At 53.4% G+C, this 27,118-nt stretch overlaps 1 protein-coding gene across 3 annotated transcripts in view; it reads left to right on the top strand.

Annotated features, from left to right (window-relative positions):
- ARHGAP30 (Rho GTPase activating protein 30) overlaps positions 1–27,118 on the top strand; it is a 51,654-nt gene that overhangs the window by 1,230 nt on the left and 23,306 nt on the right. For all 3 annotated transcript variants that reach the window (XM_030542167.1, XM_030542170.1, XM_030542169.1), the window contains exons 2-6: positions 9,759–9,861; positions 14,413–14,557; positions 21,747–21,829; positions 24,047–24,154; positions 24,665–24,792. In XM_030542167.1, the coding sequence (XP_030398027.1) occupies positions 9,759–9,861; positions 14,413–14,557; positions 21,747–21,829; positions 24,047–24,154; positions 24,665–24,792 (567 nt within the window). The remainder of the gene's footprint in view (positions 1–9,758; positions 9,862–14,412; positions 14,558–21,746; positions 21,830–24,046; positions 24,155–24,664; positions 24,793–27,118) is intronic.

Here is a 27,118-nt window from a genome sequence, read left to right on the forward strand (position 1 = left end):
TCACAGGGCCCCGTCGTGCCGGGTATGGGGCCAGCCCTGAGCTGTCATAGGGCCCTGTCGTGCCGGGCATTGGGCTGGCCCTGAGCTGTCACAGGGCCCCGTCATGCCAGACATTGGGCTGAGCTGTCACAGGGCCCCGTCGTGCTGGGTGTTGGGCTGGCCCTGAGCCATCAGTACAAGCTAGCTTGGCATGTAGAATTGCAGCATTCCCACAATCCCGCTGGAAACCCAGGTCCCTGAATCAGGCTCCTGCAGTCAGGGAACAGTCACATTCCATGGGCCGTGTCTCCAAGCAAAGCGTCCCAGCCCAGGGGATCCCTGCCCTCCCTAGGGACCGTCAGAGCTTGGGGCCCGTTGCCAGGGGCAGGGAGGCTGGCATGCTCTGTGGGGTAACCACAGGGTTCCAGTGCCCAGGGAGCCCCTGCCTCAATCTGGAGTCCAAAGGTAAAACAGACAGAACCTAGGCTGCTGCTTTCAGATAGACTCATAGACTTTAAGGTCAGAAGGGACCATTATGATCATCTAGTCTGACCTCCTGCACAAAGCAGGCCCCAGAATCTCACCCACCCACTCCTGTAACAAACCCCTAACCTGTGTCTGAGTTATTGAAGTCCTCAAATAGTGGTTTGAAGACCTCAAGCTGCAGAGAATCTTCCAGCAAGTGACCCGTGCCCCACGCTGCAGAGGAAGGCGAAAAACCTCCAGGGCCTCTGCCAATCTGCCCTGGAGGAAAATTCCTTCCCGACCTCAAATATGGCAATCAGTTAAACCCTGAGCATGTGGGCAAGACTCACCAGCCAGCACCCAGGAAAGAATTCTCTGTAGTAACTCAGATCCCACCCCATCTAACATCCTATCCCAGACCACTGGGCATACTTACCTGCTGATAATCAAAGATCAATTGCCAAATTAATTGCCAAAATTAGGCTATCCCATCATACCATCCCCTCCATAAAACTTATCAAGCTTAGTCTTGAAGCCAGATATGTCTTTTGCCCCCACTATTCCTAGTGATGTGGCCAGTGCCAGGGCTGGAGGTTGGGCTGGCATTGGCCACACGGCTCCCATTCCCATGTTAGAGCTGGAGGGGTGAGAGGCAGAGTCCTGGGACAGCTGGCACCCAACAGGGCGAGAGCCCTCATTGCAGTGCCCCAGGCACCCACAGGGATAGAGCCTGTGCTGTAGTGCCCCTGGTACCCTATGGGGACAGAGCCCTCCCTGCAGTGCCCCTGGCACCCCATGGGGATAGAGCCCTCCCTGCAGTGCCCCTGGCACTCCACGGGTATAGAGGCCTCATTGCAGTGTTCCTGGCACCCCCATAGGGACAGAGCCCTCACTGCAGTGCCCCGGCACCTCACAGGGATAGAGCCCTCCCTGCAGTGCCCCGGCACCCGACAGGGACAAAGCCCTCACTGCAATGTCCTTGCCCCACCCCCTGGTTCTTAGGGTCGGTTCAGCAGAGGTGGCATCAGGGTGGTGATAGGAAGGAGATCTGCATATTACATACAGGAAGTTGACTCTGTGTAGCGGGTGCCAGGACCTGCCACTGGGCAGAACAGGCAGCTCGATGCACAGCAAGAGGCGGGTGGAGGCATGAATCATGCTGCTTGTTTTGCAGTTGCTGGGCTCTTGCTGACAAGGACACTTGCATCACTGCAGATTGAGCAACAGCGGGAGCTGCAGAAGGAAATGCAAGCAAGGCCCTAGTGGAAGTGCTTAGTAAACATGCTGAGGGACCCGGGGCTACCGTGGGGGTGCCCTGCAAGGCCTTGTTCCACACCTGAGAGCAGCACCCACGGGTGTTCATGGGAAGTGGAGCAGACTGGCGTCACCCAGTGCTGAGGTGCTGCTGGTCGAGTGGCAGGTATCCCAACATGCATTGCTTTGGCCTGGCTGCTTCGAGCTGACTAGAGCATTGCATGCTGGGATGTCTTGTCACCAGCAGGTGCACCTGTGCTAGAACCATGCTAACTTGCAGTTATGTCCCAGTACCTCTTGCCTGAGGAAGACAGACCCATTTAAAAGGGGGGGGAGTGATTAGGGCTATGTCCATTTTACAGATGGGGAAACTGAGGCACAGGGTGTCTAAGGCTGACATTGGCAAAGACAGGAGCCCGCAGGCAGTTAGGTAAGGGATCCGATTTTTAAGCTGGGAGCTGTGAAAGCTCTTTTAATGACCATCATCTCAGCGAGACTTGCGCCAGGCCCCTCCAGAGCTGGCAGCTGGGCCTGTGCAGCTGGAAAGACCAGAGGACTGGCGCTCCCTAACAGAACAAGGTTCCCATCCCACAAATACTCCGGTGATTTTGAAATGTTTCCCCCTCTCGAACTGGGACAGAAAATTGAAATCTCGGAAATCCTCATGAGTGAAAAAAGCTAATTTGTTCCTGTCGGGTCAGAGGAAACATTTTATTCGGATTCCAATCTTTTTTTTTTTTTGGTCATATTAGCGTAAATTTCAAACCAAAAAGTCGCTTTGAGACAGAAAACTGGCCTGGTGCATTTTGAAAATGTCAGACCCTGCTGGCCGTGTCAGGGCTGTTTTCCTCAAGGTTTTCTCCCATTGGGAGATTCAACCCTGACCCATGAGCCAGTTTTGGTTTTGACCAATTTGCATTTTTTGGTGAAAAAAACAATTTGTTGAGAAATTCCCCAGCAGCTCTCCTGAGCCGCTGGGTGCTGTTGAAACCCCTGTGGATCCAGCAGGTTTCCTGGCACCCCCGGCGCAGTGGGTTACACCCAGCACCTCTGGAAGCCAGACTGCTTCACCTATCGCTCCCTCTCCTGATTGGTTGCCTGCAGCATCTCTCCCTGTAGTGGCCTAGATCCTCAAAGATATTTAGGCTCCTAACTTCCATTGATTTCAATGTAGATCCACAAAGGCAGCATGGTCTAATGGATGCAGCACCAGACTCGGACACCTCAGGGATCTAGTCTCAGCTCTGCCACTGACCAGCTGTGCAACTGTGGGCAAGTCATGGCCTCTCTGTGCCTCAGTTTCCCCCCTCACGCTTTGTCTATTCAAACTGCAAGCTCTCTGGGGCAGGGGCTGTCCTTCAGTGTGTGTGGGGACCTTGATCGCAGTTGGAGCCTTGAGGTATTACTTAATCCTAGTGGGCTTCCTAAATCTGGATTTAGGCTCCTAAATTTGCTTATTCTGGCCTCTCGTCATCCCCTGGCACGTGAGCAGCAAGAGGCAGAGTTTAAGAGCCAGACGCCTGGTCACACACAGCTGGGTCACAGATATAATCATCAGGTTGCAGCAAAGGCTCTGACATTGCAGTAACTCTGGTCTGCTCCTGAGTCGCTGAGGGGGGTGGAAGGGAGGGGTTGTAGGATTGGAATCAGCCCGCGTCCGCCCTGCAGTCGCCTCCCAGTACTTTCCCCGTCCCCACAAGGGCAGAGCTTGCAGCTGTTAGTCACTTTCCAGGAAGGTCGCCTGAGCTGAAATCACCTGGTCGGGCAGGAACCACATTTTGCTGTGCAGGCTGGTGCGCCAGGAACCATGTTCAGCGAGCGTTATCCTCTCCTCCAGCCACACACATGGTCAGCTGCAGCCTATGCCTGGGGTGAGGCAGGAGAGTTTCTGCCTCTTGGTGCCAGGCCATTCTTGTTGCTAAACTGCTTCTCGAATGGGCAGGTCGGCTACGTCAGGAGTCACTGACCTGTCATGATATGATCAGGGATAGCTTAGGAGAGCACCACGTGCCGTCACTCCAAAGTGCTCCTCTGTGCTCAGAAGCCCCTGATACTCCACCTGTGTCTGTTTCCTGTCCCCGGATCACCTCGGAAATTCCAGGTGCTAAGAAGGGAACTAGGCTGATCAGAGAGATAAAGGGCCTGTCTTACAAGTGCAGACCCAACCGGCTTGGCTGGTTTCTGAAAAGGGATGTGATGGCTGTCCGTAAACACACAGGGGGGAAACACCAGGGAAGGAGAAAAGCTATTAACGCCACAACTGGCACAAGAACAAATGGGGATAAACTGGCCTGGAATTAATTTATGCTGGAAATGAGACCCGGCGAGGTGGGGGGGTCTGGACCAGCCTCCTGGTGGAAAGAGCTGGAGCAAACAACGTAACTAGCTCTGAGATGGAGCCTGATACGTTTCCGAATGGGTTGCTATGAGGTGGCTGCCTCCGATAGCAGGAACTGGGCTCCTTCCAGGCCGTTAATGTCGACGGTCCGGTTGCACGGGGCCAGTCGTCCTGGGGATATAGTGCTTTCCAGGAGATGTATCGGGTCCTAAACTGTGAATTACAACCCCCCGCTGGGGTTCGAATGGCTCCATGCTCCTCAGTGGGAAGCAGCTAAGAGAGACTGTCATGCCCCAAGTGATCTCGAAGGCCGGCGTTTTCAAACGCAGCTGCCACTGAGATGGGTTGTCAGTTCTGGGCATCCAACGTGAGACCAGCAAGATGTGATTTTCAGAGGCGCTGAGCACCCACAACTCCACATGGGGGCAGTGGATTTGCAGCCTCCCTAGAAACCAGACCCTCTGTGTCTCACGCTGGGCTCCCCCAAACTGCATCAGCGGCCACTTTGGACAGGTTGGGCCTAGCTCTGTACAAGTAGCGCTTCACCCAAAGAGGAAATGCAGCCACCTCTGGGGTGGAAGGTTGAGCATCTGCAAGGCAATGCTTGCACGGCAATCTGGAATTAACAGAACAAGGAGTAATGGTCTCAAGTTGCAGTGACGGAGGTTTAGGCTGGATATTAAGAAAAACTTTTTCCCTAGGAGGGTAGTGAAGCACTGGAAGGGGTTACCTAGGGAGGTGATGGAATCTGCTTCCTGAGAGGTTTTTAAGGTCAGGCTTGACAAAGCCCTGGCTGGGATGATTTAGTTGGGAATTGGTCCTGCTTTGAGCAGGGGTTGGATTAGATACCTCCTGAGGTCCCTTCCAATCCTGCGATATTCTATGATTCTAACAGGAGAGGGGATATTGTGCCCAACTGAAAGTGAGGGAGAATATAGGGGACCAGAATGTTCATTTCCCCAGTTGAAATGTGGGCAGGACATGAGCATAAAAAGTGACCAGGGCCATGGCATGTCAGCCGTACCGAAGAGGCCAGGACCTCAGTCAGAGGATGGTTCCCCTAGAGGGAGTTGTGCCAGGAAGTTGTTCAGTAATGAGAACAAGAAAAGGATGCATCTATAATTCACAGCCGCCACTTCCTGCAGCATCTTGGGTTTTCCCTTATTTGTGTACTAACAAGGTCAACCCTCTTAGCTGATGAGCCCAGAGAGAGGAGATCAGGGAGTGCTAGAGGCTGTGAGAGGCCTCGCTCTGCCCTGATTGACTGTGTTCCATTTTCTGTCTCTTGTTGCAGAGACAATGGTGGCGGGTGGTTGCTTGGTGTTCACACAATGCCGCTCCTGAAGTGAAATGTTGCAGAAAAAGAGCCATGTCATGGCCGTAATTAGATGGTATCTGTTAATCGTCTAGATCATTGGCATGCGCCTTGTGAAATCAGCCTGCGATGAAGCGCTGGTTGCGTTGGTTCTTAGCGTGAAGCCCATCCAGCGATCCGAAACTCATGTGGTCGCGAATCCCTGGGCTGCTCAGTCATCAGAGCGGCTGGTGGGTCGTGCTGCAGCGCGGCAATCGCGGCTGTGGGTGATGGAGCAAATGGGGGGCTGGGCTTTAGCCCCGCCCGCTCTGAAGGACCTCTCAGCTCACTGACACACTCAGAAGAGTTGGTGGGAGGTGGGCATTTGCAGAGGCAGTAGCTGCAAGGTGGCAGATGTAATCACTGTATATACGGTAGCAGCCAGCCAGCCACAGTTACGGTCACTCAGAACTGCATGGCCTCTGCAACATGTACCAAAGAGGGGTCCCCTTTAGCTGTTTTCAGTCATATAATAACCAGAGCTAGTCTCTCACCCAAGGCCTGAGGAAGGTATAAGCACTACAGGCCCCTGTTTAGCACCCCAGCTCCCAAAGGCATGTGATAACACTAGCTCAGTGCTTGCTTTCAAAAGGGTGATGTCTCTAGCCCTTACGGGCACAAAGACAACCTTGAAAATGTGACCTGGTGTAAGTGCTACAGCGATGCTGCCTGAGTCTGCAGAGAGCCTAAGCCCATCGCTCTGAGGGGCGTGTGCTGCCCCATGCATCTCAACAGGTTAATGCTGATACCTGCTGCTTTGGGGCCCCTAATGACACAACCACAGCAGGGACTCTCTCTGCAGCCATTTGGCTCTGCTGGGGTCACGTCTCCAGCCTGCCCCACCCCAAAATCCTTTGAGAATAAAGATGTCGTGTCCTCCCTTCTCAGGGGTGGACCCCACCTGCTTAAGGCAGGGGCTATTTGTTTGTGGAGGTGAGAGGCCCAAGGCTACTCAGAGAGGAAGCAGAGCAGGGCTCCCACAAATCTATCTCTTGTGCAGGTAGCTCCTGATACTGCAAACCAAACAGGACAGGGCAAAGGTGCAGGGGCTGGGGTCACAGGTTGCCTTAATTGGGTGCTGGAGGGAGAGGTTTAGGGTGAGCACCTGGTGGAGGAGGAATTTAGAGTGAGTACCAGGAGAAGGAGGAGAAATTTAGGATGAGCATGGGGCGGGGGGAAAAGATATTTATGGCGAGCACTGGGGGAGAGATGTTTAGGGTGTCTATTGGTGGGGGGGGGTAACACCTTCATGGTTCTGCTACACGGTGAGGGGGTGGGGGTCTTTATGTGCCCCCCCAGAGAGCCCTTTGCTTGAGTGGGGGAGGAGCCCTCCCTCCTCTGGGACAAACCAAAGCCGTCTAAGGCAAGGAGTATCGGTCTGGTGTGGGGGAAGCACTGCCCCGCGCTAAGAGACTAGTGCTGGGCCCCCAGAAGACATCTCTTGTATGGGTGCCCCTGCAACTGCCACTCTAAACAGGGGGATGGGTGGGATCATGGGGACCCCAAGTGGGTCTGGATCTAGGATCCTGAATTGCAGTTCTCTGGCTCTGGTCTCTCCCTCCCCTGGCATCTAAAATCAGTAAAAAATCAGCCTCGATTGAATGGAACTAAGATGTTCAGAATCGAGCCAGGAGTCTCCACATCCGGGCTGAGGCTGAGACAGCCAGAAGGGGGGATGACTCCTGATCTAGTTCTTTTGGTTCCAGTCTGAGTGTAGACAAGTGCTGAGCTCCAGGATCACCTTCCCCAAGCGCTGAAAAATCAGGAGCCCAGCCGCTGAAACAACTTAAGATCGGCTTCAAAATCATGCAGTGTTTTGAAAAATAAAACATTGTGGAGTCTCTTCCTTTGCTGACTTCAGGGGGTCACATTTTCTAGCTTTTCTCTGCAGCTGTGAGGCCTAAGAACCTAGGAATTTTTGCATGAAAGCTGAGCTCTTCATGCAATCCCCTGATTCCATCTGCTGGAGCTTTAAGACACCAAATATCATGAGATTGGGAGAGCTATTTATCCAATTCAGTGCAATCAGTGCCCAGTTGTGTGTGGTTGCTTGTAGATTGTTTGAAACATGACATATTGGTGTACCTTGTGCCGGTAAATGTACAGTCACAACACTGATACAAGAACATCCACACGAGTTTGCATCAGTTTAACTAGAATGGGTTTTGAAACTGGTTTAGGCTGAGTCAATGCAACATCTGAATATAGGTAATGGGTGTCTCACCCTTTCTGTGTCTCTAGCCCTTTGCCTGCATGGACACACACACACACACAGTGGCTGAGCACAGCGATTTCGCTCTGCGTTCTGGGAGTGCATTTCATTTCCTGTGTGGTGTGCAGAAATGAAATCTGCCAGTGACTCCACCCAGTCAAACCTCCCCAACCAGAGACCAAGCCAGCAGACGCACATTTGTTCCTTTTTCACTTAACATCCTGTACTAAAAGGTCCCCATAAGCAGGATCTGGGGGGTAGGGAGGGATCTGAACCCTATGTACAGAGAGAGAAAGACAGAATCCATGCGTTTCCATGGTAATTGCAATGAGTACATTGTTATAATTTGTTAGTTCTATTATGATAGAGGCCCCAACTGAATTGCAGCGCTAGGTGCTGCACATACATATAAGTGACAGCTCCCAAAAGAATCTAAATGGACGTTTCACAGATGAGAAACTGAGGCACAGGGTCACGTAAGTGACTGGTCACAGTCACACACACACACACACAGGGTAGCTAGTGTCATGCTTTGGTCTCCCTTAGCCTTTTAAGGCCTGGACATGCAGTCATGTTGTTCTAATCCCAGCCAACAGGGGGCGATGGTCTCTCTCTCTCACACACACACACACACACACACACACACACACACACACACACACACACACTTCAACCTATGCAGCGCAGGACGCAGAAGTAGGGGAGCAGAGGGTTTGCACTGAGGCCATGAGACCCGCAGGAGCATGAAGCAGGGAGATGGTGCACAGCTGAGAGCTTTAGGCTGCCACGGGCAGAGGCAGGCGGGTCCGTGCAGTACCTGTGGAACCCTCCCCCCCTTCTCCCAGGCCTGGCCTCTGAGGACTGCAGGGATGGAGGTGGAGGGGTGAACCGTGGACACTTGCCGCTCTCTCCCTGCCAGCCATCTCCCCAGCCTGCCTCCAGCCCCCTTCCCTCATCCAGCAGGGCGCCTCCCATGTCTGCTGGTTCCTGTGTGGCCGGGGCGGTTATTTTCCAAACAGTTCCCAGAACTCTTTGCAAGGAGGACTCAGGATGGTCAGAACAAAGGATTCTGGGCGGAGTGGGGGGCACCAACCCTCGCTGCACCCCTCTAGAGCAGTGGTTCCCAAACTTTAAGAACCTGTGAACCCCTTTCACTAAAATGTCACATCTCGCGGACCCCCTCCTAAAAATGAATATTTCCAGGCAATTTTCTCCTTTACCTGAGTATAAATTATAAAAGCAGTGATCTTGGAAATATAAAATTTGTTTTTAGGACATGCTTATTACACACTATTTATTATTAATTACTATTTATCATGACAGTACTTTTATTACATTATGAAAACGGCAACACTCTTCCAAGATCTCACTTTCGTACTTTATATCATTTGAATAACCCTTTTATAAGACAAGGCTCCTATGTTTCATCAAGGAGTATCAGATGTGAAACAGCAGGAAGGTATGTAAGAAGCCAACTCAAAGAGTTCGTCCTACACAAGCATTCAGGTCCTGAGCAGTCCAGGCAAATAACAAACGTTACAACAAAGCTTAAACCTGTTCTTCTTCATGATTTTCAAAACAATACTAGCTGCCTATTTAATTTTAAAAACAGCAAAAAAAATATCCACCTTCCTTTCCATTTCTTTTAAGGAGTCTTGACGTTTAAATCTCCTCAGTGGGATAGAGATGCTTGCTTTGATCTGCTTAGCTCTTGGAAGTCCAGGGGCTCCAGGCTGCTGGCCCCGTGCTGCCCAGGGTCCCTAGCTACAGCTCTGTCCACCATTAGGGAGTTTTTTCCCAAGAACCCCCTGTAACATTTCGCGAACCCCCCAGCGGTTCCCAAACCCCAGTTTGAGAACCACTGCTCTAGAAAATCCAACCTCCCTTGGGAGAGCAACGTGGGTCTGACGGCTGTGGCTGACCCCCGAGGCCTGGAGAGGTGGAAACTCCTCCCCAGCTGCCCACCTGAGAGCAAGGCATCATGCATCTCTGCTGGGGAGGAGCAGGTAAAGGGGGAAATCGCCCTGCTCCAGAACGAGATGCTGGGGGGGGGGTCACTCAGGGCTCTGGCCATTTCGTGGTCGTGGCTCTAGTCAGCCCCCATCCCACCCCCAATTGGCTGCGGTGCTCCGGCTGACACTCCTCTCTCCCCCCAGTCCCCCAGGTGCTGAGGAGCTGCACGGAGTTCGTCGAGCAGCACGGCATCGTGGACGGGATCTACAGGCTCTCCGGGGTCTCCTCAAACATCCAGAAGCTGAGGTAAGGACTGGGGCTGCAAATGCCTCCGATTGGAGGGGACACTTGCACGTGTGTGTGGGACGGGGGAGGGGCTTCCCATGTGTCTGACACGCTCGTGGCTTCTCTGACACAACACATGGCTCTGAGGGGCCCTTCATTAAAAGTTGTGGGCGAACTTTTCAAAGCTGGGTGCCCATCACTGCTACATGCTCATCTAGGGACCTGCCTAAAAAAGGGGCCAGTTTGAAACTCCCGAGTGAAGTGGGAGATTCCCCATCTCTTGTCGTCTTCAAATCCAGCCAGGCTGCCTTTTTGGGAGATACACCATGGTCAGACATCAGAGGGGGCGCCGTGTTAGTCTGGAGCTGTAAAAAGCGACAAAGAGCCCTGTGGCACCAGGGCCAGCTCCAGGCACAGCTGACTAAGCACGTGCTTGGGGTGCACTTTGGGGCAGGGAGGCGCTCGGAGGTTTTTTGGGTTTTTTTGGTTCCTCAGGGCAGCGCTGGAGGTTTTTTTTTGTTTCTGCAGGCCGGCACTCGCAGGGGGGGGGCTTCAGGCAGGGTGGCGTTTGGGTAGCACGGGGTGCTCAAGGGGGGCAGGGGCTTGGCACGGCACCCAGGGGGGCAGGGGCTTAGAGCAGCACGGTGCTCGGGGGGGCAGGGGCTTGGCACGGTGCAGCCGTCTGAGGGGGCTGGGCTTTTGGGCAATGTGACACTCGGGGGACGGGGCTTCGGGCAGCTTGCCACTTGGGGGGCGGGGCTTCGGGCAGCGTGACGCTCGGGGGCGAGGCTTCGGTGGCATGGCGCGTGCGGGGGGGCCCTCTTCTCTTTTGCTTGGGGCAGCAAAAAAGTTAGAGCCGGTCCTGCGTGGCACCTTATAGACTAACAGACGTATTGGAGCATGAGCTTTCGTGGGTGAATACGTACTTCGTCAGACACATGCGAAAAAGCTTACGTTCCCACAAAAGCTCATGATCCAATACATCTGTTAGTCTATAAGGTGCCACAGGACTCGGTCGCTTTTTACATAGTCAGACACACGTATTGGGCCCAGTTACAGGTAACTGGGTGAAATGCTCTGGCCTGTGTAATACGAGGAGTCAGACAAGTTGATCTAATGGCCTTAAATTCTATGAAGCAAGGAATTTTTAAAGGTGCTGAGCTTTTTCTTTTCTTTTCTTTTCTTTTCTTTTCTTGTAATGTTCCATCACACACCTCTGGGCTCTGAACAGTAATTGATAAAACAACACACCTCACTTGCAGGTCATCTCAACCTTGAAAAACTCACATCCAGGAGTAAAATACAGATCAGCCTCAAATTTGCCCCGAAGGAAGAGCCAAACCTGTGCTCTGAAGGTCAAACAGACTCAGACTCCTGCAGAGCTATGGAGGAAGCAGATTGCAAAAGCTAAAACAGCCCCTCTGAGAATGCAAATCTAGGGCCTGTTATTTGAGAATCCCACCTAGGGTGACCAAACAGCAAGTGTGAAAAATCAGGACGGGGGTGGAGGGTTATAGGAGCCTATATAAGAAAAAGACCCAAAAATCGGGACTGTCCCTATAAAATTGGGACACCTGGTCACCCTAGTCCCAGCTGATCTGAACTGTGGGGACAAGGCACAGTTAGAACTAGGTCCCGGACATTGCAGGGCTTTAGAGATCATTAGAGCTGGCTGGGAACTGGGATTTCTGTTCCACAGGAAATTCTGACAGTTCAAAATTGGTTTTTGCTCCGAATTGGAATGAAAAGCTGAAATTTTGAAATTTCCCTCAGATGAAAATTCTTTAAAAAAAGAATTGATCTGGGGCCAGTGAAACGTTTCGTTTTGATAATGTTGAGTTTCAGTCAGGTAACGTTATTTCTTTTGGATTATGTCAAAACCCTAGAACAGTGGTTTTCAACCTGTGGCCTGTGGATACCTGGAGTCCGGAGACTGTGTCTAAGATTTCCACAGTGGTCTGCACCTCCATTCAAAATTTTTTTAGGGAGTCTGCAAATGGAAAAAGTTTAAAAACCTCTGCCCTGTAATAAAATATTAGATATGATATATATTGATATAAAGTGAAAATCAAAGTGAAATGGGAATGTTGAAATGAATTGTTTTTTCCTTACTGAAACAAGGAAGCAGACATGGTTTGTTTTGACTTTTTCCCCTCAAAAATGTCCTTGAAATTGACACGTTCCCACACCATGTTTAGATTTTAATGAAACTACAATTTCTGACAGACAACTGCTTTGCTGAAAAATGTTCACCCAACTCTAGAGTGGGTCTAGCCTGTAGTCCCGGGGTGTGATTGCAGTTTGGGTCCTGTGATGGTTCTTGGGGTACCCCCAGACACCTTCTTACACCCTGCCTCTAGCGGTACCTGGGGGTTAGCTTCCTAACCACCACCAGCCGTCAGACACTCAAATGCTTTCCTCCTGGCTATGCAGCTTTCAAGAGTGCACCCCAATCCCTGAGTCCCCTTCAAGCATCGGCAGCTTGACAGGTCCCCCTGTGATGTCCAGCCCCCCGAGACTGGCCACTCACAGAAATCCCAGATCCTCTACCCCCAAAGAAGCAGTGCACCCCAGTATATCAGTTTTACCTTAAATCACCACTCCTGTATAACACACAGCGTTTGTGCCCACTTACAAGAATCCAAAAGAAGGTTTATTTAAGAAAGAACAGAGGTTTCACTGGAACAGAGCTGGGCAAACTTTTTGGCCCAAGGGCCATATCTGGGTATGGAAATTGTATGGCAGGCCATGAATGTTCATGAAATTGGGGGTTGGAGTGCGGGCAGGATTGTGCACTCCGGTTGGGGGTGTGGGCTCTGGGATGGGCTGAGGATGAGGGGTTGGGGGTACAAGAGGGTGCTCCACGCTGGGACCAAGGGGTTCGGAGGGTGGGAGGGAGATCAAGGCTGGGGAAGGGGATTGAGGCCTGGGAGGTGGCCAGGGGTGCAGGCTCTGGGTGATGCTTACCTCAAGCAGCTCCCAGAAGCAGCAGCATGTCCTCCGTTCTCCGGCTCCTACGCGGAGGCATGGACAGGCAGTTCTGCACACTGCCCCATCTGCAGGCACCGCACCTGCAGCTCTCATTGGCTGTGGCTCCAGGCCAATGGGAGCTGCGAGGGTTGTGCTTGGGGTGGGGGCAGTGTGCGGCGCCCCCTGGCAGCTCCTGTACGTAGGAGCTGGAGGGGGCACATACTGCTGCTTCCGGGAGCCGTGCAGAGCAGGGCAAGCCCCTGACCCCGCTCCCCGGCGGGCGCTCAAGGGATGGATTAAAATGTGTGGTGGGCCAGATGTGGCCCTCGGGCTGTAGTTTGCCCACCCCGAACTAGAAAGAAGAGAGAGTGTTGGAAGCAGATGGTTACAATACAAAACATCATAAAACGGGACCTGGGTCCTACCCTTATGAATAGTTCCCTTTCCTAGCCAATACAGTAAGTCTCCCCCTGCAAAATTCAGATGGTTGCAGAGCTGGATGGCTTCCCAGGAACCAGGGTCCAATCCTTCCTGAAACATCCCCACCCAGCAAAACGTCTCCTCAGTGAATGGCTGCAGAGTGTCTTTCTCTGTACGGTGTAATGCTGAACCAGTCTTTTGCCTTCACTCCCGGATGGAGCGAACGCCTGTCTGTATCATGCTCCTTTTCACCTCCACGTGGCTGTAGTGTTTATAGTTTACCTTTGATGGTTTTCCATTAACTTCTCTGGGTTGTTGTGACTGCGAACATTGGAGTGATACATTGTGTCATGGGCTAGCCAGGGAGGGGGCGACATCTTCCTCCCGCCGGAACAGGCCCGCACCAAGACATATGATTCCCTGGTGACTCACTTTCCCTCCAAGGCGTAGTTTTCAATGTAGTTCCATTATTCCTTACTGATCGATTGTATGCACATCTTGAATTGATTAGGAGCATCGTTACATTACAAGCTTTCAGTAGAGACCTCACATGCTACCCTTGGTGGATAAATACCATCAGAGCGGTATCTGAGGTATAGTGAGTTTGTCAGGTCTGAGACAGGAGTTTCTTGCAAAGAACAGTGAACTCTTTGCTCATTGCCACCACTGGGCCTTTGCGTCATATGTAGCTATCCCCAAGCTAGCTTTGACGTAGCTACCTCGGGGCAATTACCCAGAGTTTCGGGTGAGCTCATACAGCCCATGCTGCTGCGGTTTCACTGCTCTGAGACCTGAGCAAGCTACATTAAAGCTAGATCGGGGCTGTCGACATGTCTAGACAGACCCCCATCACCCTCCTGCTTCTTACTGGTCATGAGGGTAGGGGGAGGGGGCAGAGAAGAAAGAGCAGTGGGGGGTCTTGGGTGGAAGAGGCAGCATGGGAGCGGGGCTTCGGGGGAAGGGGGGGCACGGTTCGGGCACCGCACCTCGCCCCCCCCCCCACACTTTTCTGCCACTCCTGTCCTGGAGTCTCCAGGAACCAAAGATTAATCTTTCATTAAAGATTCTGTTATGTGATGAAACCTCCAGGAATACGTCCAACCTCAACGGGCATCCCTAGCTGCTCCCCATCTCCCCCAGACCCACCAGTGCAATCACTCTCTTCCCTCTCTTGGTTCGCAGGCAGGAGTTTGACAGCGACCGCTGCCCGGATCTCAACAAAGATGTGTACCTGCAGGACATCCACTGCGTCAGCTCCCTCTGCAAAGCCTACTTCCGGGAGCTCCCCAACCCCCTGCTCACCTACCAGCTCTACGACAAGTTTGCTGTGAGTCTGGCCCTGCAATCTGCCTTGCGGGGATGCCTGCACCACAGCGCTAACTCCGGTGACTGGCACCCCGGGCTGAGCCCTGGGCTCGGCCTAGCACCGGAGCGAGCAGCCACACTGCAGAGCCCGACCTGAGTGCCTTGTCCTCCCTGTTCCACACTCCCCCCTGTGTGTCACAGCCGCTGGGGGGGACGCCCATGGGTCTTAGTGTGGCAGTGAGTACTATGTGCAGTGACTTGCTCCCAGTGCATTGTGGGAGAACTTGTCTGTCCTTCTGGGCACACCGGGGGAATTGTGGGAAGGTACAGAAGGGCTATCAGCCCTCAAGAGATTTAGCCTGCATCCACACTCCAAAGTGGGAAAGTTACTAGCCCCAGTGAAAGCCTTGCTCAGCTGTTAGTCTGTATCCCAGCTGGGCCAGCTAGCCTAGGTTTAGTGCACCACCAAACTGGGGGTGAGAAGGTTTGTGTGTGGACGGGAGCAACAACCGAGTAGGAGCCCCTGCAGCGAAGACAGAACCCAACAGTCTTGGCTACTGGCTGTGGCAATGTCATGTCCGCCTTTGTCCTCACAGCGGTGAAGCACTGGGAATTAAATCAGCAGCAGCTGGCATCCTGCCCATCCCCCCAGCACTCTGATGGGCAAATTCCCAGCAGGGCGTGGGCAAAGCTGCGTGTGCTCTGACTTGCGTGTGCAAATCAGGGTGTTTCTGTGTTTCCCCTGAGGCCCGCACGTGGGCACAGGTGCACGCTCCATTCAGGGCCCGCGCTTTAGCAGATGTGAGCCTTTGCAGCCCTTGCCACTGGGGGCAGATGAGACTGTGAAATGCCCCACAATAGCTGCAGTGTCCTCTTCTTAAAAGGACAGTATCCGAGTGAGTCAGGTCCTGCTGAAAGGGCCCAGCAATTGCTGTGAGGGGAGCCTCGGATCCAGAGCCCCCACCCTGAGGAGCATCCCATAACGGCCTGTTCAGAGTCACGAACATTTCAGAGCTATGAACGACCTCCATTCCTGAGGTGTCCGTAACCACAAGGTTCTACTGCAGATAAGTTCATGGAGGATAAGTTCGTCCATGGCTGTTAGCTGCAATGGGCAGAGATACAAACCCATGCTCTGAAGTGTCCCTAGCCTCTGTTTGCTGGAAGCTAGGAATGGGTGACCGGGGATGGATCACTTGGATCACACAGAGGATGTTCTGCTCATTCCCTCTGAAGCAGCTGGCACGGGCCACTGTTGGAAGAGAGGATACTGGGCTAGATGGACCATTGGTCTGACATAGTACGGACGTTCTTAGGGTTAGGGTTTGCAGGGGCTAGGCTTAGAACTGGGAGAAATTTTATGCAGGTTCTGCAACACAGGAAGTTTTCTCGAATTCATGTCAGTTTTGCTGAAATGTTCATGTAGGAGGGAAAAGAAAATCCCAGTAAGTTGAAGCACAGCTGTGGCTGTGCTAATCAGATGGCAGGGGCTCCACGTGCCTCCCATTTTTTCCCTTTTGGCTTTCTAATTTCCCCCCAAAGTAGTGGGGTTCTGGCCACCGATGCCTTGAATAGTGTTAGACTCAAAGAGCTCCATCTATTTAACGTAACGAAGAGAAGGTTAAGGGGTGACTTGATCACCATCTGCAGTACGGTACCTACATGAGGAACAAATAGTTAATAGTGGTTTCTTCAGGCTAGCAGAGAAAAGTCTGCCATGATCCAACATCTGGAAACTGAAGCGAGACAAATGCAAACTGGAAATAAAGTGTACATTTTTAACGGTGCGAGTAATTAACCATTGGATCAATTTCCCAAGGGTTGTGGTAGATCCTCAATCACCGACAATTTTTAAACCAGGATTAGATGTTTTTTGAGAAGATTGGTTATAACTGGGGCCCTACCAAATTCGTGGCCATGAAAAACACATCATGGACCATGAAATCTGGTCATGTGTGTGCTTTTACCCTACACTATACAGATTTCATGGGGGACACCAGCATTTCTCAAACTGGGGGTCCAAAAGGGTGTAGCAGGGGGGTTGCAAACTTATTTTAGGGGGATTGCAGTATTGCCACCCGTACTTCTGTGCTACCTTCAGAGCTGGGCAGCCGGAGAGCGTCAGGTGTTGGCAGTGCCCTGCCAGCAGCAGCACAGAAGTAAGGGTGGCAATACCATATCATGTCACCCTTCTGCACTGCTGCTGACAGCAGCTCTGCCTTTAGAATTGGGCTCCCAGCCAGCAACAGCATAAAAGTAAGGGTAGCAGTACCACCAGAATCCCCCCCCACACAATAACCTTGCAACCCCTACCCCCTACACACTCCTTCTTGGGTCAGGATCCCTACAATTACAACACCCTGAAATTTCAGATTTAAGTAGCTGACATCATGAAATTTACGATTTTTAAAATCCTATGACCGTGAAATTGATCATGACTGTGGTTATAATTCAAACAGGAATTAGTTCAGGGGAATCCCATGGCCCCTGTGTTATCCAGGAGATCAGAGCAGATGATCACAGTGGTTCGTTCTGACTTTGGAACCTATGAATCTAAACTTTCTGACTCTATTCAAATGTGACCTGCCATGTGGAACAGTCGGAGGCTCATTGGGCGAGTGATCTGGAAACTGAAACTGCCTTGACCCCAAAGTGAAACTCGGTGAGCTGAGCTAGAGAAATACAAGTCATGGCCCGGCATGAACAGTGTCAGTCCATGTGATCTTTAACATTCTTTCCATTCTAATAACCACAGGCAGACAGACCCTGCAGTAACGGAGGCTTTATTTTGCTATTTTTAATGTTATTTGCCTGATATTAATCGTCATCCTCATCGCCCTTGGTTCTTATCTGGTGCTTTTCATTTGTAGATCCCAAAGAGCTTTACAAAGGAGGGTCAGGATCAGTACCCCGTTTTACACGTGGGGAAACTGAGGCACCGAACAGTGCCCAGGGTTACCCAGCAGGCCAGAGGCAGATGCACATGTCTAACAAAGAGGCAAGCCCTGCCCCCCCCCCCCCACCGCCAAAGCTTACAATCTAAGAGAAATGCAGCAAGTCGACAGAGAGCGCAGCTAGCACCAAGAAAGGGCTGGCCTAGTGGCTAGAAAATCAGTAAGAGGCTCTGCAAATCTGGGCTCTAGTCCTGACTCTGCTAAGGGCTAAAGTGTGGCAAGTCAGTTTCCCCTTCCGTTAAAATGGAGACTAATGCTCCTGAGTGCCTCTGTAAAGCACTGCGTGAGTTACTGATGCTGTGTATCATGTAGGCCTTAGGCATAACGCAGGAAAGGACGTTTGTTTTTCAACAGGCAACAAGCTCTCTAAGGACATTGTAAAATCCTAAAACATGAAGAAAATAATCAGAGAATATTCCGTTGGCAAAACTGGTTATAATAAGGGGGGGGATTCATAGATTCCAAAGCCAGAAGGGACCATTGTGATCATCTGGTCTGACCCCCTGTGGTAACACAGGCCAGAGAACTCTCCCCAAATAATTCCTAGAGACGACCTTTTAGAAAAACATCCAGTCTTGGTTTAAACAGAGTCCTGCACTTAGAAAGGAAGAATCCCAGGCACTGCTACAGGCTGGGGACTGACTGGCTAAGCAGCAGTTCTGCAGAAAAGGACCTGGAGATTACAGTGGATGAGAAGCTGGATATGAGTCAGCAGTGTGCCTTTGTTGCCAAGAAGGCCGACAGCATATTGGGATCTATTAGTAGAAGCATTGTCAGCAGATCGAGGGAAGTGATTATTCCCCTCTATTTGGCACTCGTGAGGCAACACCTGGAGTATTGCATCCAGTTTTGGTCCCCCAACACAGAAGGGATGTGGACAAATTGGAGAGAGTCCAGCGGAGGGCAACAAAAATGATCAGGGGGCTGGGGCACATGATTTACGAGGTGAGGCTGAGGGAACTGGGATTATTTAGTCTGCAGAAGAGAAGAATGAGGGGGGATTTGATAGCAGCCTTCAACTACCTGAAGAGGATGGTGCTCGGCTGTTCTCAGTGGTGACAGATGACAGAACAAGGAGCAATGGTCTCAAGTTGGTGTGTGTGTGGTGGTTAGGTTGGATATTAGGAAACACTATTTCACTAGGAGGGTGGTGAAGCACTGGAATGGGTTACCTAGGGAGGTGGTGGAATCTCCATCCTTAGAGGCCCAGCTTGACAAAGCCCTGGCTGGGATGATTTAGTTGGGGATTGGTCCTGCTTTGAGCAGGGGATTGGACTACGTGACCTCCTGAGGTCTCTTCCAACCCTAATCTTCTATGATTCTATGAAACATGGTCAGTGATGAAGAATCTCCCACCCTTGGTCAATTGTTCCAGTAGTTAATTGCTCTCACGGTTAAAAACGTGCACCTTATTTCCAGTCGGAATGTGTCTAGCTTCAACTTCCAGCCGTTGGCTCGTGTTCGACCTTTCTCTGCTAGACTGATGAGCCCCTTATCAAATATTTGTTCCACAAGTAGGTACTCACAGACTGTGATCAAGTTGCCCCTTAATCTTCTCTTTGTTCAGCTAAATAGATTGAGCTCCTTGTGTCTCTCACTATAAAGCAGGTTTTCTTATCCTGTAAATCATTCTCGTGGCTCTTCTCCGAACCCTCTCCAATATATCAATCTTCTGCTTGAAGGAAAGTTTCTGTGTCATGAATCCAGGGCTCTGAGGTCACCCTTATGGTCCGTCTCGCTGTGTTGGGGGCATTCATGCTGGGAAGCTCATCTGCTCTGTGTAATTCTGCTTCTGCCCTCGGTATTCTTGAGCCGTTAGAATTACCACCAATCACAGCCTTTGTTATCCTAGCCCCTAGGGCAGAGATGAGCAAACTTTTTGGCCCAAGGGCCACATCTGGGAATAGAAATTGTATGGTGGGCCTTGAATGCTCACAAAATTGTGGTTGGGGTGTGGGACGGGATGAAGGCTCTGGGTGGGGGTGAGGGCTCTGGGGTGGGGCCAGAAATGAGGAGTTCAGGGTGTGGGAGGGGGCTCTGGGCTGGAACAGGGAAGTGGAGTGCGGGGCGGGGGTGGTGAGGGCATCGGCTAGGGGTACAGGCTCTGGGGTAGGGCTGGGGATGAAGAGTTTGGGGTGCAGGAGGGTGCTCTGGCCTGGGATTGAGGGGTTTGGAGGGTGGGAGGAGGATCAGGGCTAGGGCAGGGGGTTGGGGGGTGGGGAGAGGCTCAGAGGTGCAGGTTCAGGGCGGTACTTACCTCAAGCGGTGCCTAGAAGCAGCAGCATGTCTCTTCTCCAGCTCCTACGTGGAGACACAGCCAGGTGCCTCTGTGTGCTGCCCCGTCCACAGGTACCGCCCCTGCAGCTCATATTGGTCACAGTTTGCGGCCAATGGGAGCTGCAGGGGTGGTGCTTGGGGCAGGGGCAGTGTGCATAGTGGAGATCCCTGGCTGCCCCCACGTGTAGGAGCTCAAGAGGGGCCATGTCGCTGCTTCAGGAGCCACGTGGTGCAGCCCCCAACCCTGCTCCCCAGCTGGATAGCTGGAGCGGGACAAGCCCCAGGCTCCGCTCCCCAGCGGGAGCTTGAGGGCCAGATTAAAATGGCTGGTGGGCCGGATCTTGCCTGTGGGCGGTAGTTTGCCCACCCCTGCCCTAGGGGCGCTGCTCTCTGCTGTGGAGTGCAGAGGAAATGAATGATGGGGTGCAGGGAGTCTGTACTTTGGCCTGTTCAATCCACTGCAGGGGGCCATGGGTCGCTTGTGTCCTGGGCGTGATCATGTTGCCCTCTAATGGCCAGTGCTGGGGACTGTCACCATCTGTTACTGACTCTAGGTTTGGGGGCTATGTAAGAAAAAGCCCCAAATATCGGGTTTGTCCCTATAAAATTGGGACATCTGGTCACCCTACTCTGGACGCCCCATAATACAAACAAAAAGAACGGTACTCGTGTCCTCTCTAGAGAAGGGGTTATTGCAGCTGGGCCTGCCGGGGCTGGGAGTGAATGGACCTGGGGCAGGGTGTTTGCTGTCACGTCGTTGCTGGCCAGCTCCGGAGAGCCCTGGCTGCTGGAAGGGGGGTTGAAGGTGATGGAGGCTGCAGGGCCACAGAACTTGCTGCTCCATTGCCAAACCTGGACTCCAATTTCCTCCGTTTTCAGCTGCCCCTGACCCTCAGGCAGGGAAGAAAGTAGAAATAGGGACTTAGCGGTACGAGGCTGGGTTGGAGCCGGTTCTGGCCCCCGGAAGGGGTAGGGATGTGGGGATCATGCTGGGGTAGCAGTGACAGCCGGGGCTCCAGCAGCAGTTTAAAGGGCCCAGGTCTCGACCACTGCTACTGCCCCGGGCCTTTTAAACCACTGCCGGAGCCCCCGGCTGCCGCTGCTACCCCAGGGCTCCGGCAGGGGGGCTCCAAGGGCTATTTAAAGGGCCAGGAGCTAGAGGCAACGGGAGTCCCGGGCCCTTTAAATAGCCCTCGGAGCCCCGCTGCTACTCCAGGGCTCTGGGAGCTATTTAAAGGGCCCAGGACTCCCCTGCTTCTACCACGCGGCCCTTTAAATAGCTGCCGGAGCCCTGGGGTAGCAGCAGCAGGGCTCCAGCAGCTATTTAAAGGGCCCAGGGCAGTAGAGGCAGCAGGAGCCCCGGCCCTTTAAATAACCCCCGGAGCCCTGCCACTACTCCATGGCTCCAGTGGTGGGGCTCTGGTGGCAATTTAAAGGGCCTAGGGCTCCAGCCGCTGCTGTTCAGTTTGGAAAAGAGACGACTAAGGGGGGATATGCTAGAGGTCTATAAAATCATGACTGGTGTGGAGAAAGTAAATAAGGAAGTGTTATTTATTCCTTCTCATAAACACAAGAACTAGGGGTCACCAAATGAAATTAATAGGCAGCAGGTTTAAAACAAACAAAAGGAAGTATTTCTCACACAATGCACAGTCAACCTGTGGAACTCCTTGCCAGAGGATGTTGTGAAGGCCAAGACCATAACAGGATTCAAAAAAGAACTAGATAAATTCATGGAGGACAGGTCCATCAATGGCTATTAGCCAGGATGGGCAGGGATGGTGTCCCCAGCCTCTGTTTGCCAGAGGCTGGGAATGGGTGACAGGGGATGGATCACTTGATGATTACCTGCTCTGTTCATTCCCTCTGGGGCACCTGGCATTGGCCACTGTTGGGAGACAGGATACTGGGCAAGATGGATCTTTGCTCTGACCCAGTATGGCTGTTCTTATGTTCTTATGACTTTTGCTTTTCTCCCAGGATGCTGTGGCCATCCAGATGGAGGAGGGACGGCTGGTGAAAATCAAAGAGGTGCTGAAGGAGCTTCCATCCCCACACTACAGGTACTGTGGAGGGTGGGGGGTGACCCTCACCCCACCCTAGGGCCCCTAGGAGTGAGCGTGACGTGTGAGCAAAAGCCTCAGGGGAGCCCTTGGGGGTGGCCAGGGCAGGGCTACATGGGCGCAGCCATACAAAAACCCCTTGAATTTTGGAGACCGAAGGGCACAGGCCATGGGGGACCCAGCTCCCCTTCTGCACCCATGCTGGCCCCTTGCTCTCCGGCCCTCCCATTGCCCGAGAGCTCTGGATGATCCCCCGTGTGCTGCAGATCATACGGGGGAGGGGCAGCACATCGCCCAGCGGGGAGCTCAGGCTCTTGGCCTGCCCTGTCCTGCATCCCGGGTAGCCTGTTCGCCCATGGCCATCCAGTCAGAGGAGAGCCTCCAGCGGGGTTGCCTAGGAGCACTCTGGCCAAGCAGGGAGAGGAGTGGTTGGCTTCTCTCTGTGGCCAGCCGCTGCTGATCGGGGACCTGGGGGGCTCCCCACACTTTGGCAGCATTGTCTGTTGCGCTTAGCATCAGCCCCCATCGGGGTGAGCGGGAGTTTGATCACTGGAGCACAGCTAGGACAATGTCGAGCACAGCCTCTCTCCAGACAGGCCTCATCTCTCCTACTGGCCCCTGGAAAGGAGCCTACAGATGTCCCAGGAGCTGAGGCTGGGTCTCCCCCAGGGTCTTGCGTCTGAGGACATGGCCCCCCTTCGACTCTCAGCTGGCTCAGGCAGAGATGTCACGGAGGCGGAGTCAGCCCACGGGATCGAGGGAACCTGGCTCCACTGCTGCTACTCTCTATTGGCCAGAGTCTCTCCTGTGTCAGACCTTCGCTCAGCACTGGGCTGTGGAGTGGGTCTGGCCCCATGGTCAGTGCGCTGGTCTGTGCCAGCCCTGATGCAAGTTAGAGCAGCCCAGGGGCTGCTTTAACTTTTGCTACTGGTATGTGGTCCTTTAAGAGCCACTGCACAACTTCTGCCAGGGGGATTCTCCATCAGCCAGGATCCAGCTGAGGGGCTCGGGTGAAAACCAGGGGCTGTATGTCCTGTGGATAAAAAGGGCGTGCCATCTTCAGCGCCACCAGTCCAGTACTGTGCAGGCCTGGACTCACTACCATAGATGGGACAGTGCAGAACTAGAGGGCTCAGACAAAGGAGATGGGCTGATCCAGGACCTGGAGATGCTCTGCTGTGAAAAGTTTTGATGAGGTCAACCGTGTTACCTTAGAGAGGGGATGAATGAGAGGGGACTGAATAGCCTAGAGAAGGGAGACTGGGGGCTTCCATTCCCCCAGTCTCATAGCACAAGAACAAAGGACAGGCATTAACACAGGAAGATGGGAAATCCCAAACATTTTCACGCAGCATGTGATCAGCCTGTGGAACTCACTGCCACAAGATGTCACTGATGCCCAGAACTCAAAAAGATTCCCAGGGGGATTGGTCAGGATCTGGGCAACAGGACTATCCAGAGCAGCAGTGCAGGCTCTGGGGGGGAGTTTAGGTGTGGAAGGGGGTGCGGGCTCCGGCTGAGCGGTGCTTACCTCAGGCGGCTCCTGAAAGTGATAGGCATATCTCTCTGGTAGTGGCTCCTAGGCGGGGGGGGGGGCCGGGGGTCTCTGTGCACTGCCCGCAGGCACCACCCCTGCAGCTCCTATTGGCTGCAGTTCCTGGCCAATGGGAGCTGTAGAGTTGGTGCTCGAGGCAGGAGCTGTGCACGGAGACCCCTTGCCCCTCAGGGGCCCCCGGGATGTGACGTGGAGCCTGCCTTAGCCCCCTGGCCACTGGACTTTTAGCACCTAAAATCTCCTGGTTTGGCTTCAGTAGCCTCTGGGAGATAGATGCAGGGGGAGGAGTTGAGGGAGTGAGGGGGAGGAGTTGATCAGTGGGGCCCGCAGACCCCCTGGAATACCCTCAGGGACCCCCAAGGATCCACGGACCCCAGTTTGAGCAACGCTGCTCCAGAGCGATCACTGATTTCCGACTGTTAGAGCCCGGGGTGGGACCATGGGGGCCGACTGTCCCACAGCCACTGCTGTGTGGTGGTTACAGCTTCCCTGGCTGCACCTGGTGCTGGTCACTGTCAGAGACAGGACACTGGGCTAGACGGGTCTGAGTCCACCTGGCATCCCTGTGTGGCACCGGTCTCCAGCCCAGAATTTTGAATCCCTCCCTCTGTGCCATGCCATCTTCATGTGAGCATCTCCTCCTCTTGCCTTGGCTGCTGTAGGACCCTGGAGTTTTTGATGAGACATCTGGTTCACATGGCTTCCTACAGCTCCCAGACCAACATGCATGCCAGGAACCTGGCCATCGTCTGGGCGCCCAACCTGCTCAGGTGAGAGTCAGCAGGTGGAGCCGGGAGAGCCAGGGACGCCTGTTGCTTTGGTCACGCTGGACAGACTGAGGCAGTGTCAGAGGCAGGGAGGAGGGTTCCTGGGTGAAGGGGACCAGCCTTGGTGCCATAGAGCCTGTAGCTGGGAGGGATGGGGATGGAGTGTGACACCAGCCTGGAGAGATGGAGAGATGGGGAGGAAGTGAGGCCGGGGAGAACAGATAGGGACAGTAGAAGGGTGTGGGAAGGGGAGAGGAAACCATTTTAATAGGACATCCCCGTCTTGCCACATTCTCCCCAAACACCCAGGCGAGTTGCTGTGTGCTCCTCTGCCCACACGCATGGGGTCCCCTCTAGCAGCATGCTAGTCTCAACCCAAAGCCAAAGGGTGTCCCCCCTGCCTGGAATCTCTGCCCCGCGGCAGGGAATGGGCAGAGTGTGAGGGAAAGAGGTGGGCTGGATCCCAGCAGCGTTCGCCTTCTCAGCCACACCTCCCCCATCCCTCCCCTCCAGATCTAAGGACATCGAGGCCTCTGGGTTCAATGGCACGGCTGCCTTCATGGAGGTGCGGGTGCAGTCCATCGTCGTGGAGTTCATCCTCAACCACGTGGAGCAGCTCTTCAGAGACGCCCCTCTCTGTGGTAGGTCCTTTGGTGCCCTGAACTGGTGCTGAGCCCCAGTAGCTCCGGGAGCTTTGCACCACCCAGGTCACCTGCCCCGTGCAGAGGTGACTGGCAGGCCCTGCTGGACCTGGCTCTGTGCCACAGGGTCAGCCCAGCCCTTCCCCAGGATGCAAGAGGAGCCGTGGAGAGAATGCCCAGGAAAGGCTGTGGTCACTGGGGCTGGAGTCCTGGTTGCGGTGATGTGCGGCGTGCCTGTCCTGCCACCACTCGGAGAACACAGGCCCAACCTGGGATGTCACAGAATCATAGAATCTCAGGGTTGAAAGGGACCCCAGGAGGTAACTAGTCCAACTCCCTGCTCAAAGCAGGACCAACCTCAACTAAATCATCCCAGCCAGGGCTTTGTCAAGTCTGACCTTAAAAACCTCTAAGGATGGAGATTCCACCACCTCCCTAGGTAACCCATTCCAGTGCTTCACCACCCTCCTAGTGAAATAGTGTTTCCTAATATCCAACCTAGACCTCCCCCACTACAACTTGAGATCATTACTCCTTGTTCTGTCATCTGCTACCACTCAGAACAGTCTAGATCCATCCTCTCTGGAACCCCCTTTCAGGTAGTTGAAAGCAGCTATCAAATCCTGCCTCATTCTTCTCTTCTGCTGACTAAACAATCCCAGTTCCCTCAACCTCTCCTCATAAGTCATGTGCTCCAGCCCCCTAATCATTTTTATTACCCTCTGCTGGACTCTTTCTAATTTTTCCCCATACTTCTTGTGGACACAGGACTCCAGATGAGGTCTCACCAATGTCAAATAGAGGGGAATGATCACATCCCTCGATCTGCTGGCAATGCCCCTACTTATACAGCCCAAAATGCCGTTAGCCTTCTTGGCAACAAGGGCACACTGCTGACTCATATCCAGCTTCTCGTCCACTGTAACCCCTAGGTCCTTCTCTGCAGAAGTGCTGCCTAGCCACTCGGTCTCTAGTCTATAGCAGTGCGTGGGATTCTTCCATCCTAAGCTTCTGCCACTTTAAGCTGTGGGGATCCGGACCTTAGCTTCTCTTTAGCTGAAGGTCTGTCTACATGGCAGCGTAAGCCTTGGGTTAGCAGAACTCGAGTTCGCAGAGCCTGGGTTTGTTAACCTAGGGCTTGAGTGGCTACACTCGTTTGTAATCCCCCAGGTTAGGAATGGGTCGGGGAACCCTGGGTCCTGACTTGGGGCTCCAGCGTCTACACTGCATTATGCAGGCCTGAGTCCAGTGAGCCACCTGTATCCCAGACTCCCGAGCGCCCTCCCAAAAGGTGACCACTCTAGCCCATTGTGGGAAGACTCAACTGTCCAGAGGATGAAGAAAATCAGGCTGTGGGATGCTTTTGGCAGGCTCCCAGAGCAGCTGCATCTACACTGCAAAGCAATAGGACTTGAACTCTCCACGGTCCTGAGTACTTTGTGTGTAGACAGATGTGGGGGGGGGCTAGTCTTGAGCTCAAACCATGGCCTTACATTGCCATGTAGACATACCCTAAGATACTTCTGTGACCCCGTTCACCTTGGTATAGAGCCCCACTCCGTCTTTAATGGATCCCCTAGGAGGCAGGGCTATTATAGCCATTGTACAGTTGGGAAACTGAGGCACGGGCATCTGCCATAGAGTGGGGAATGGAAGCCCTGTTTCCTGAAGCCCTAGGCCACAAAGCACTAAGCCAAGCCCCCTCTCCCAGCCAGGGTCTGGCTGGCAGAGGCATTGTGCCTCCCGGCTGCAGGCTGGCTCCTCCCCCCGCAGAGTGATAGCTAATCTGGGGGCAGAAGGAGAGCTGAACCCACCCTGCCCAACACAACGTGGGGGCCACATGAAGACTGTCAGAGCCCGGGGCTCGTCTCCGGATGGGGCTGAGCCATGCCCCCAGCCCAGCCTGGCTGTGCTGCGGAAAGCGTTCCTGCCCTCTGCAGCACCTGCCTGCCAAAGCCTGACGGGAGTTTAGTGAGGTACGCAGTGTGCACAGCCCCCCGGGAGCACCCTCCCATGGGCAGATCAGGGTTTGGGACTCTGCCCTCCCCTCCTCCGCGCTGCTGGCACAGGCCTCCCGCCTGGGGTTGAGAAGGAAATGGACGATTGCTTGGGCCCGGGCAGCGTCTCAAGGTATCAGCGTACGGAGTGGAGTGTCAGAGCACTTGCATTGGGCCGGCCGTGCTCCCACTGCAGTCAGTGGTGAAATGCCCAGCACCTGCAAAGGGAGCCGAGTACGGCCAGGGCAAGCACCCATGGGTGTCACCGCACCTTGGGTGCCAAGAAAGGGTGACTGCTGTTAATGTGCCCAGCGATACCCTGATCAGTC

This window comes from Gopherus evgoodei, chromosome 24 (genome assembly GCF_007399415.2).
Source record: "Gopherus evgoodei ecotype Sinaloan lineage chromosome 24, rGopEvg1_v1.p, whole genome shotgun sequence".
Taxonomy (NCBI): domain Eukaryota; kingdom Metazoa; phylum Chordata; order Testudines; family Testudinidae; genus Gopherus; species Gopherus evgoodei.